The sequence below is a fragment of the Neofelis nebulosa genome, chromosome 12 (genome assembly GCF_028018385.1).
Source record: "Neofelis nebulosa isolate mNeoNeb1 chromosome 12, mNeoNeb1.pri, whole genome shotgun sequence".
Lineage (NCBI taxonomy): Eukaryota > Metazoa > Chordata > Mammalia > Carnivora > Felidae > Neofelis > Neofelis nebulosa.
The window spans coordinates 55,422,891-55,436,522 of NC_080793.1; the positions used below are offsets into that span (position 1 = coordinate 55,422,891).

Consider the following 13,632-nt stretch of genomic DNA (forward strand, 5'->3'; position numbering starts at 1 on the left):
CACCTTGCAAAACGGAAACTTTGTATTCTCCACCCCCCCTTCCCTCATCCTTTGAAATCTACCATTCTACTTTGTTTCTATGAGTTTAACTTCTCTAGATACCTGCCTCACCTAAGGGAAATCATAGAGTTGTGTGTTTTGTGTTGTTTTGTTTTACTGACTTATTTTTATTTATTTATTTTTTAATGTTTATTTATTTTTGAGACCGAGAGAGACAGAGCATGAACGGGGGAGGGGCAGAGAGAGAGGGAGACACAGAATCGGAAGCAGGCTCCAGGCTCTGGGCCATCAGCCCAGAGCCTGACGCGGGGCTCGAACTCACGGACCGCGAGATCGTGACCCGAGCCGAAGTCGGACGCTTAACCGACGGAGCCACCCAGGCGCCCCTGTTTTCCTGATTTATTCACAGATTACATATTTAAGGGCTTGAGGGTGCTGAGTCTGAATGGCAGATTCGTTTTCTTTTAGGACAGCTTGTTATGTTTTGCTAAACAGTCAATTAATTGCTCTTATCTCTATTTTTACTTAGATCTGTCATTAGGAAAGCCTGCTTTTCTTTTCTTGTTGCTGCCAAGTGCCTTTTCAGCATCAATTGATAAGGTCGTGTGTTTTTCCTTTTTTTCGTTATCATATTGATAGATTTTGTAAGAGTGAATCTCACTCATACATGAAATAAAACCCTAATGAGAATGGTGTCCTGTTTTTTTGGAAAACATTGCTATATTCAATTTGAATATATGAATTTGAATATATCCCGTTTTCTTTAGGACCTTTGAAGTTGCATTTATATGCGTGGTTGGTTTTTGGTTGATTTGTTTGCTTGCTTTGGCTTGACAAGGGAGGTTGCACATTTAGTTATTTAAGTTTTGCTGGTCTGATAAAGGCTCATGAGAGAGCTTTCTTCATAAGGAACCTTGTCACCATTTGCTAAAGGCTGGGAGAGAATAAATATCCTTGGAATTTCAAGGCTACAGAAAAGATAAAATCCAGCTCGACACTGTTCCATACCTGGTGCCATTTTAAAGGTGGTTTTTAAATCACCTTTTGATTCTCTTCTAGGCTTTTCCAATTTTAAAGTGCATATGAATCACCTGTGCTGCAGACACTGATTCTGAGGGTCTGGGGTTGACCCTGAACTTCCGTGTGCCTACCAAGCTCCCCAGTTATGCCAGAGCTGTTGGTTGTGGGACCACATTTTGAATAGCAAGATGCTAACCCAGTGGTTCGCAGACTTTGCTGCCCATTTGAATCACCAGGGGAACTTTTAGAACATCCTTATGTCTAGGACACATCCATACCAATTAAATCAGAATTGCTGGGAGCCAAGCCTAAGTTGTTTTTCAAGAACCCCAGGTGGTTCCAATGATCAGCAAATTTTGGGAACCACTGCAGGAGGGGTAATTGGTCTATTCAGGTTTCCACTTTGCTCAATTTTGGTTACTTTTATTTTAGTAAGTAATTGCCCATTTAAGTTTTCAAAGCTGTGGTCAGTAAGTTTCATGTGTTATTCTCTTATAATTTTTTGTTAATGTATTTGGTTTCCATGGTTATGTTTCCCTTCTATTCTTTTTTTTTTTTAATTTTTTAACCTTTATTTATTTTTTTTTTTTGAGACAAAGACAGAGCATGAACAGGGGAGGGTCAGAGAGAGGGAGGCACAGAATCCGAAACAGGCTCCAGGCTCTGAGCTGTCGGCACAGAGCACTCAGGCTCAAACTCACAAACCGTGAGATCATGACCTGAGCTGAAGTCGGTCGCTCAACCGACTGAGCCACCCAGGTGCCCCATCCCTTCTATTCTTATATATTTTTACTTTTACTTTTTTCCCTTAATGAGGCTTGCAAATGATTTTTCTGTTTTGCTGGTCTTCTCAGAAAATCATCTTCCCTTGTTATTCTTTTATTTTAAATATTTTTCTTTTTGTAATTTATTAATTTCAGCTTTTATCTTTAATTCCCTTTTTAACTTTTCCTGGATTGTTTTGTTATTCTTTTGATCTTATGGCAAAGTGATTTTTCCTTTTGTCCTTTTCATTGCTTTCTATAGTTTATCATTTTTTCTTTTGGCATTCTGTTTGATCCATAGCTTATATTCTTAATTTTTAGGTACTTGAGAAAATTTGGTCACTTTTTATTTTTTTCCCTTTAATCTATTTACTAAAGACAAAACAGTATAACAGTTTTCTCCTTGGTCAATGACATGATCAACTCTTATAAAATGTCTGTGGGCATAGGAACAAAGTACAGTTTGTATTTGAATGATTTGAAGTTAGTCATTGTCTAATAGTCGTGTTCAATTCTAAAAGAATCACCACTTACATCTCTAAAAGAGATGTACTCAAAATTCTCACTATAATTGTGTTTTTTTTATCAAGTTTCTTGTGTTTTAATAGTTTTTGTATTATGCATTTCCCCACAATATTGTTTGGAGCATGCACGGTGTATGTTTAATTTTCTGTATTATGTATGCCTGGTATCCATTCATAATGTTAATTGACACTTTTTATTTTTGGTTTGAATTTGCCTGACTCCCCTCGCATCCCATTTGACTTTCGACTTTCTGTCCTTGTTATCATTTTGTCTTCAATGTGCTCCTTAAAAATAGACGAATTTTATTTGCTTCCGTTGCTCTAATGCTCTTTATGGGATAATTCTATCTACTTACCTTTGTGGTAAGGGTCGATATGCTTGATTTTACTCCTTCTGTTTTTCTTTATATTATTTAGGTTTTTCATCTTATGTCCTTAGTTTTGTTGTCTTCCCGTGTTTTGGTTTTCCCTTTGTTAATTTAGGGAGTTCCACCTTCCTTTTCCCTGCTCTTGAAATGAAATATCTCTCTTTATTATAATTGGAAAACGACAGTTTTCATATTGACTCCTAGATACTCTGATTACCATCTGGATTTTAGAGAAGACAAACATCGGGTGTAGAAAAGTTGCTTAACTTGCCTTAGCTTTACATAGTAAGTGGTGGCACTGATCTTTTAGTATAGTTTAACATAATGTAACATTAATTACAGTCTATTTTATGATAATATTATCATAAAAGAATTTTAATTTAATGTAATTTACTCTGTATAAAAATACACAGAGTCTGCTTAGGAAACCATGAAATATGTGTGCTGATAAACTTTAAAATATGAAAGAATTGATGATTTTCTTGGAAGGTATATAATAATATTGCCTCAAGACCAGAAAACAAGAGTAAAGCAAATTCATGAAAGACTCAAAGTTTTATCTTCTTTGAACCAGATTATGAGAAGATATTTTACCAGTGAGTTTTTCCAAACTTTCATGAACTTTTCATATGTTTTCTTTTTTGTGTGAAAATGACTGTCGTCCAGACCATTTTATGAAGCATGCATATAACCTTGGTGTGAAAAGTTCACAAATAAAACAACCCCCCCCCCACAAAAGTATACCAGCTACATGCTGGTATATGAGAATTTGGAAGAAACTGTTAGCAAAACAATTTAGCAATAAATTAAAAGAGCTACCTTCCGTGGATAAGCAAAGACAGTTTAATCTAAGAACTCAGTAATATATAACACAATAAATGCTTTAAGGAAAAAAAAGGGGATAATCTCTACTAATGCCAAAACAACATCTAATAATATTCAGTAACCATTCTGATCAGTACACTTTTAAAAACTCTGTGAAAACTAGGAATAAGTGAATATATAAAATGATGAGAAACAAAATCACTTATTAATAGCCAGCGTTACCGTTAACTGTGAAATTCCAGCATTAATCTCATTAATATTAGGAATAAAATATTCCCGCTAGCACAATTCCTATTTTACATATTTTTAATGTTTGTTCCAAGAGAGAATGCATAATGTCTGCACAATTCCAACTTTATTATAATTAAATAAATGAAGCTTATTACATTATCATAAAGATATCTTTTCTCTATCAACTTGTAACAATTAAAACAAGTCCCCATTAGTATGAGTAATACGTAATTCTGGGCAGTAGGGTGGTGACACAGACAGGCTCATTCTGCCCAAGGGAGTATAAGCTGGCAAAAGTCTTCATGGAAGGCAGCTTGACAGTTTTTAACCAAGAGCTTGAAAAGAGTTTATGTCCTTTGACCCAATAATTCCACTTCTGGGAACTCCGGCCTAAGGAAATCATGAGAATCGCTGACAAAGATTTGTGTGTGACCACGTTAATGGCGGTTCTGTTTATAATATTAAAAAAAATGGGAAATAACCTAAAATGCCAAAAAAAAAAAAAAAGGAGAATGGTCAAATAAAGTACAGCCAGACAGTGTAATAATGTACAGGCATTAAAATCACGCTCTTGAAAACCTGTTTAATCTAAAGGGAAAGATACAATGTTAATTAGAGAAAAAGCAGGATACAAATTTATTAACTTTTGATCTCAGTTTTTGAAAACACATTTGTCTATGCTATATATATGCAGGAATAAGTTTAGTGGACTGGAAGAAGGAAATACTAAAAAACAAATAACATAAATACTACATTAACATAGTGTTATCCGAGTGTGTTAGAGTCAGAAATTGCTGTCTCTCTGTTGAATCACTTAAATCACCAACAGGGACATTTCATATTGAAGGATAAAATTAATTCTAAATTAGTACTGGAATGCGAACCTCGGCCATAGACCGAGGTTCAGTCTCTGTGCAGAGAATCATTATCTTTGCGATGATTAGTATGTCTATTTCCAAATCACAGTTTCCATTCTTAACCATGGACAGTTCAGACCCGTTGAGAAACTGCAGATAAAGCCATGCCTTACAACACCACTACCAGAAGGTCCCAGTAGGTTAGTTGTGGTATCGGAAGTCATATGAAGATTGGCGAAGAGCTAGTGTAAAATAATCTTGTCTTCTCCCCTTCCACATCCATAAACAAAAGCACTGAGTCGTCTTTTACACTCTGTTGAAGGGAGTGAACAATGGGAATTAGAAGCCTGGAAAATGCCCGGGAGATACCTCGGGGCCCTGTTCTTTCTCCAAACAATGCAAGAAAACTAACTGGAGAAGAGCCATGTAAAAAGTGGAACCTAAGGGGTGCCTGGGTGGCTCAGTCGGGTAATCATCTGACTTTGGCGCAGGTCACGATCTCCTGGTTCGTGAGTTCGAGCCCCGCATCGAGCTCTCTGCTCTCAGTATGGAGCCCGCTTCAGATCGTTTTCCTCTTCTCTCTGCCTCTCACTCTTAAAAATAAACATTTAAAAAAAGAAAAAAAAAAGTGAAACCTGAGCATTGCGGTGGGCTTCAGAGGTGCTCTTATTCAATTTCCTACTCTAAGTGGGAATTCTTAAATCTAATGGGGGGGGGGGGTTTACAGGCTTTGGGAGCCCCCCTACCTCTATAGACACAAGTTTCGTCATCTGTAAAATGGCAGCATTTACATGACAACTGGTAGGTTTGTAATTATGAACATTATGTGAATTGATGCTTTTTAAGATCTTAGAGCAGTAGCTTGACATGTGTTGGTTGTTACTACCTTTGCAAAGTTTCACATTCCTTTCTAGGACTTTTCTTATTGGATGACAAATCTGTTTATTGAGCCAAAACACAGTTCCTGGAAATACGCAGAATAAGTCTTATCCAACATCTACATTAACAGTCCTTCTAATACTTGAAGACAGCTTTCATGAATTTAATAACTGCTTTCTGTGGTTTTTTCTTTTTTAATTTCAAGAATAGAACACAGTAGACTATAAAAATGAGCGTTATCAGTTTTCCTTTGGATTTTCTATGTAAATGTTGTTTAACATTCAAATGGAGCTGATTATAATTTGAGATATTAACAGTTAGATATGCCATTGTGTCCCTTTGTGATTGTTTGTAAAGGAGGTTAAACACTATATTAACTTCTGAGTAGTGATTTATTGTTGCTTTTGTTAGAGAAAAATAAAAAAAGAAGTAAAATAATATAATTTGATATTGCCTTTGAGAATTTTCAGTTTGCAGAGGTCTTTATTTGCTACTCAATTTTATTTTTTAAAAAGCATTACATGTAGTGTAAATACAGCATCACATAAATGCCGAGTTGTTCTTTGCTTCTTGGCTTAAGCTGTTGTGTAATATTGCTCTGTAACCATTAAGCAGCTGCTGTGCCTCAGAGATGCTCATATTTCCTTTAGTAGATGAAGGGAATTTACTATATGAATGTCTCCAAATTGCTTTAAAATCGTTGGCCTTTGTGTCAGCTATTTACATTCACAGGGGTCCATGTAACACACGAAAACCATGTTTCTGGAAGGCCCCAGCAGCCTGGAGGTTACAGATGGGGCTGTGTTAATAGTAATAACCTGCATTTTGCTGAGTCTCATCCTCTGTACTATCACAGGGCTCCTGACACTCTGCGTGACTCCCCCGGTTACTTTGCCAGAAGTATTGTTTCTTATATGCTTCCTTGTATGCTATTAGCTATCCAGGAACTATGTCATCCACTGCTCCTTTTCTTTACCCTTCTCATCTTGGGTAAGTCTGTCCATTGTAAGGCTGTGTGTGCTGTGTGCAAAGAGGAGTGAAGGAGACAGCCGCCTCCTTCAGGTGCTTCTCCGAGGCTACCCCATTGCCTGATCCATCCCAGCCCCCACTCCCCTAAGGTCATGTTGGTAAGCAGTACCGCTCATCCTGGGGAGCCCTCCTTTCAATGAAGTCTCCCTATGCCCCATGTAGGAGTGGAGCCCAGTGAGACCTATGTGTGGTGCAATATGTTCTGACATATTTTCATTGCCTTTCATGGTTTCAGCAGAATAACTCTTTCAGATTTCCTTGTAGATTCAAATTCCTTGGAACATGAATTGGAGGTGAGGAATGGAGAAACACCACGCTACATTCTGAATTGCCTGCCCTTTCCTATGAGACGGTCACTGTATTCGTGCGTGCGTGCGTGCGTGTGTGTGTGTGTGTGTGTGACTGCCTTACTGTCTTCTTGCTGGTAGGATTGGCTTGAGGGGCCTCCTGCCTCCCTTTTGATTTGGTTCCTGATGTCCACACACCACTTCATCTTCATGGGCATGACCAAAAAGCAAGTGAAGCCTTGGCTACTCACTGGGGTCATAAGGAAGTGAACTGCACATGAGATTTACATATGGAAGTGTTACTACATGACGTGATATAATTTATATAAATATATTGAGATGTTCACTTTTCACTTGTTCATCAGTTTATTTTACAAATATTTTTGAACTCTGACTCTTTAGGTAAATGCTAAAATTATACATTGGTATATAACAAAGTCAAAGATCTAATCTGATGGTAATCATTGTTCTTTCCCATTCTACCCCAAAGCCCGAACAAACTCCTCAGCACAAGTTCCAGAGAATAGCAAGAATCAGCACACTTATCCTTCGATCTTTAGCCATTTGTGCCTACCTTGTTATATAATTACTAAGATGTTCATTTGCGACCCTGTTCCAAAAGGTTAAACTTTAACCTTTTGTTCCATAAGCATTTACCTAGCCGTTGCTGTATATATGTAGGCACTGAGTTAGTTGTTAAGGGAGATGCAGAGATGAACGAAACCCAGTCGCTCTCCCAGATAAGGGAGCTGATAATCCAATAAGGACCACAAGACTTGAAAACACATGTCTTGGAAACTCCAATGTGAGAAGTGATGTAAATAAAGTAAGCACAAACTAGGCGCTATGTGAATTCAGCAGAAAAAGATTATTTCTGGCTGGCGCAAGGATGGGGAGAGGAGGGTAGAGGAACAGGTTCGGGAGCAGATGGCAGTTCAGGTGGACACTGAAGGATGAGAGCAGAGCCTACAGACAGACAGCCTTCTGATCAGAGGGAGGGAACCACGTGAGAAAGATAGGAGGGCATTTACAGAGCACCTTTGGGTGCGGACAGACACGCTTGTCCGATTGGTTAAGTACATGAACCGCCATCATGATACATAAGCTCTCTGTATTTAATCTATTTGCCAAATATAAAATTTTACACGGGGGCGCCCGGGTGACTCAGTCTGTTACGCGTCAGACTCTTGATTTTGTCTCAGGCTGTGGTCTCATGATAGTGAGATCGAGCCCCATGTCTGTCTCTGCACTGGCAGCGTGGAGCCTGCCTAGGATCCTCTCTCCCTCTCCCTCTCCCTCTGTCCCTCCCCTGCTCATGCTCTCTCTCTCTCAAAATAAATAAATGAACTTAAAAATTTTTTGCAGGTACCTTATATAGAATACAGTATAATTTGTTATACTTTACAAAGACTGTTTGTTGTTTTATACGATGATAACCTAGCATGGTTCAGAAAATTGAAAATGTGTTTTCCGGAAACCACACGAAGGAGGTCGATGTGTTTTTTTTGTTTTCATGGCTTATGCACCTGTACAGTGTAGGCTACCTCAACATTTCTCAATAATCGCTGAAATGAGTTCAACCAGGTGAACAATTAAGTTGCTCAAGCAGTAAGAGTTTCTTAAAATACAGATGCATAAAATGGGGACGTTTGGTTATTACCTTCTTCAAAATGTATGTATTTTTTCAGAGTAACGACTTAATATGACACCTGAGTTTTGTCCCTGGCTGAGATCTCATAATTCCTTCTCACTCTTTCTTTTGTTCTGTTTCTAAGGAAGGTGGACGGTGGGTATAATACCGTGTTCAGACATGCATGGCTCCTCGGTTCACAACAGTGAAACATACATGCCCATTGAATGATCTTTGGTCTCTTCATGCTATGTACAGTTCAAAAGTGGTGTGGTAGCTTTTGTTCTGGTAAAATTTCTAAATCAAGATTTACAAATAAGTTGAGACTGTCTGGAACCCAGTGTGTGTAACTCAACGTACAGGGGATTGTTGACCCAGCTGGCCAATCCTAACTTACTGGGAGGGAGCATTTAATCAGTGCCTTCGGTCACTTACCATTCATAGCAATTTTATGATCTCTAATTTATAAATGAGGAATAGGAGACAGCAAGAGTCTAATAACGTGACCACGATTCCACACTGGTAACGTGTGGTTGGGAGTCAAATCCCAGCTCCTTGATCTGAGTGCTCCCTGTTGCTAAACCACCTATGACTCACATTCCTGCCCTGATTCCAGGCTCTTGGTCAGCCCTAGAACTCTATGTAAAATCTGATCCAGTTGCCTGTTCTTGGAATCTAGAGTTTGCTTTCCTGGAAGCATTTGAATTCTGAGGGTTTTCAGACTTTTCTTATTCTCTTCCTGGGGAGCAGAGAGTAACCATAACCCTCCTTCCGGTATTCTCTCCCTCTTCACCCTCAGTACATCTCCTTCACATAAACAAGAAGCCAGGGACATGACTGGTATTTGTGGGCCATAGCTTGACCACATACCACCCAGGACTGAACTTACTCAGGCTCGTGGTCGGTGGGCCACAGTCACTGTGGACCCTGTACTTGGATGTCCCAGAAGGGTCATGTGGCATTCCTGGAGGCCTGGATTTAAGACCATTTCCTTAAATAATAATAATAATATAATAATAATAAAAATAATATAATAATAATATAAATAATAATAATAATAATAAATTAATAAATAAAAAGTACCCGGATCTTGAAATGAAGGGAGTTCCAGGAAGTAGTAGCAAGAGTGAGAGAGCAGTGAAATCATGTGAGGTTTATCAAAGGTGCATGGAAATAGGTCTATGCAAAGTATTTGCAGTATGTACAAGTTCTACTTTTGTGTGATTCATGACCCTGGAACAAGGGTGGGGGAGTGCTGGTAACGGCAGCTCACTCTTCTTTAATCAGGGAAGGATTTGTGAAAGAACAGTGGTTTCGAGAGACCTTTGAAGTAATTCCAGCAAGGTTCTAATTGTGGTTGTGGTTTTCCTTTTTCTTTCTTTCTTTTTTTCAATGGGTAGACTTTAGTCTCCCAGGTGCTACCGAGCTGAGTGCATCAGTAGGAACCCCTGAACCTTCATTCTCTGTGCATGGGCCATGGCAAATAAAACCGTAGCCATTGCCCTGTATATTTAGAAAGCTGAGGAAAAATTTTCCTGGGAAATTATTTGGCATCTAAACGTTTCACTTTTGTTTAAACAGACCGAGATTTTATTCAAAGAGTTTTGCTTTTACTGGTCTTTGTTACAAGCATACCTGGGTTTCGTTCTAACCTTTGGTTTCAAAACACTTGAACAAATTCTAGTGTTTAATCATTTATTTGCTTCCTGCTTACGCTGATCGTTTTCCTCTTGATACTTGTTTGCAGGTTACCTGGAGGATAGTTTTGTAAAATCTGGAGTCTTCAATGTATCAGAACTTGTGAGGGTATCCAGAAGTAAGTAAATTGTTTTCTTATTATTTAATTATACGGTATGATTTAACATATTTTATATCTTGAAACTTAAATGCACTATTAAGAAAATGTGAGTGTTAAATCTCCATCTTGCTGATAAAATCATCAGTGAATCTATTTTGTCTGATTTTCCAAAATATTTGCATTTAAATCCTCAAATTTTGGAGTACAAAAGTTATTTGGGGGTTGCTCTGATTGCTGTGTTATTGGTATCCATTTAATTCACTGCTCGCTCTGTGACCATAGATGGTCATTCATATCAAAGGAAGCGTGATTAATTCAATGTGCTCCATTTTGTTATGATAACCCACATAAGTTTCCTGTCGATAAGTGCTTTTTTCATTTTACTAACATTTTGGTGGAGACTTGGAGATGTACAGGATATACACGCTAACATGCAGCATGGAGAGGGATACAGAAATTAATTTTGCAGATTGTCGTTTGGATATAGATAGAAAGCATTGTTATCCGAAACAATGTGCAATTGTTTTCACTGGCCACCTCACCTGAGACAGCATTCTTGACAGGCCGGATGAGATTTTTCTCCGGGAAGTTCACCTGGCCAGCTAGTTACCTAGACCAAAGAGTAGTTTACTGACTCAACTTTTTTACTTATAGCTGATGGGTACAGAGGTAGCTCTTAAGGCACGGCTGATTGTTAAAGGAGGGGACTCATTTCTTCTTGCCCTCTTCTCCGATTTAGCTTATTTGTGTAACTTGGAAGGCTGTTCACCTGACATTTTGTTAGAGAGCGTCACAGTTGGGAATGATATCACTCAGATGATGTGGTGGCATTCTGTTCTCGTTTCATTTGTGTTTGCTATTTGGGTCAAATTCCGAGGTCATGGACAAGAATTAGGGTGATCCAAAAAGAACGGAGCTAATCATGGAGGGGAAGTTTAGGTGGTCTTTTAGAGTTATGGTCAGTAAAGTGATCCCCAAGCTAGGAGGTCTTTTGGACCATAGTTTCTTCAAGAGTTCCAGTTTCTAGAGTGGCCAGTGCAAACAGCATGTATCCCAGGGCGTCATATACGTGAACACTTAAGACCTTAAATAACTTATCCTTTCTGACATATTCTCCAGTAGATGAACATATGCGCCCAAAGACTTCTTTCATGGGTCTGTTTACTTAGGGCAGTGTAGACCGAAATCTAATATCCTATATCCCAGCAACTCCAGGGTTCGTTCACTAGACAAGAGGATTCTGATGGTCTGCTTCATTGACCAAGGCAATGAGCCTTGCGTGTTTTTCCCTGATCGATAATGGGGTATGGAAGGCCTCTGACATTTGAAAGTTTTCTGTATTTATTTTTAATTTGGAAAGGAACGTGCCTGACTTACTACCACTCTCGGGCATCATGTAAGGAAGGGGGAATTTGAAAGTGTGTGTGTGGGGGGGTGTTTTCCCTATACTGTTCTTTAGCAGAGAGGCTATACTGCTACATTAGGAGACATTATACCATTATTTGTTTAAATTTGTCCTCTTCCAAGTTTCATGATATATTTTCCTCCTTGTGAGGACAGACCAACCATCTGTTAGAACATATTATTAATTCCTCATTCTAGGTAACATTATGCTAGATGCTACAGAAGGGCAACCACATAGAACCTTTAAATTCCCAGAGTGATATTTTGAAAAAATCTGAATTTGAAACATAAGAGAAGGTGAGAAACATACCTCTCTGTAACAGTTGAAAAGTGAGGTAAACTTAATATACTTCATTCTTTTTACGCTTATACTGTCATCTCTTAGAGGTTTTTAAGGTATCTGTTAGGACACACATTACTGATTTGTAATTCGTGTATTAATTATCTGTATTTTCATTCATTAGTTAATTTATTCAGCAAACATTTATTTTCTACTCGGCATGTAAATAGGTGTCTGTGAAATACTTGAGAAGTTATTCTCCTAAGTGTTTTAATATATCCACATCATAACCTTATTTACACAATTGAACTTCATTGTTTATGAAATAAGGGTTTGCTAAGTAAGCAGAAACTTCAGCACAACCCTTCTGCTGTAGATCACCAGTTCTGACTTCCCGAGGGTTTACGGTATGTTAATGGCTTCTGTCCTCCAGGGTTTTACTATCATGTGACCCACTAATGTGCGTGTTGACTTTCCTAATGGAGCTGCTCAGTTGTAGGATAGCGATCTTTCTGTTGCACGATATTATCTCCATCTTAAAAGTTGATTTAGGATCAGCTTTTGGAGTGAGAAGAACAACGAGAGAGATGAGGGGTTGGCCTCCAACCCTTAGAATCTGAGGCTCTTCGGCGCTCCTTTTCTAAGAGGATATTGGCAGGCCTCTTAAACATGATTTGCAGCTTTCAGATTGCTTGCAGTTTTCCGGGAGAGGCGCTAACACTGGTCTTTGCGTCTGATGGAAGTTCTTTCCGAGGCTTTTAAACAGGAGTATCAACTTGGGACTTGCCATGCTCATATACTCTCTTTGTTATTACATACATTTGGTGAGAGCTGCTTCAGATGTTGGCCATGTTTGTTATTAATCTACTCGTCTTCTTGCACTCTCCCGTTTAATGCCAGGGTGCACACTAAATTTTTTTAAAATTTTTTTTTTTTCAACGTTTTAAATTTATTTTTGGGACAGAGAGAGACAGAGCATGAACGGGGGAGGGGCAGAGAGAGACGGAGACACAGAATCGGAAACAGGCTCCAGGCTCCGAGCCATCAGCCCAGAGCCTGACGCGGGGCTCGAACTCATGGACCGCGAGATCGTGACCTGGCTGAAGTCGGACGCTTAACCGACTGCGCCACCCAGGCGCCCCTGGGTGCACACTAAATTTTTACAATGCTCATGTAGAAATCGTTTTTATTGATGTCTTGATCCTCTCTAACAATCCTTCTGCAACAAAATTTAGAAAAATAAAATTTCCAAAGATTTTTTTTTATTACTATTTTGCTATGAATTTCATCTAGTATGTTTATGGCCAAGCAATCTGTGTTGACTGTTAAGTCAGATGTATGAAATGGAAACTACAGATCTTCGCTCAAATATTGCATAGCTTAATACATTTCAAATACTTTACAAAAGATATAACCTGTAAGTTTCCTGCTAGTAATTCAGTTCTTTGAATTGTATCCAGTACTTGTAGAAGGCTGGACAGATTACTGACTTTCACTGAGTCCCTCAAATGCCTCCTCCGAGCACATACCCTGCTTTCCACTGTCACATAGAACATGATTCTAATAATAAACTTTAAAGCATATGGTTACTGTGGGATTTTTTACCTTGCATTTTTTTAACCTCCGGTGTACCTCAGGCCACAACAAACAGTTACATTTCAGCTGCCCAAAGAATTCAAGCCATTAGGCACAGTTACACATTGAATACAAACATTTTCAGTGTAAAATGAGGTTAA

General features: G+C 38.6%; 1 protein-coding gene across 12 annotated transcripts in view; it reads left to right on the forward strand.

The window, feature by feature from the left end:
- The window catches only part of NFIB (nuclear factor I B), a 458,972-nt gene that overhangs the window by 375,719 nt on the left and 69,621 nt on the right, over positions 1 to 13,632 (forward strand). For all 12 annotated transcript variants that reach the window (XM_058695324.1, XM_058695325.1, XM_058695329.1 and 9 more), the window contains exon 4: positions 10,162 to 10,230. In XM_058695324.1, coding sequence (XP_058551307.1) covers positions 10,162 to 10,230 — 69 coding nt within the window. The remainder of the gene's footprint in view (positions 1 to 10,161; positions 10,231 to 13,632) is intronic.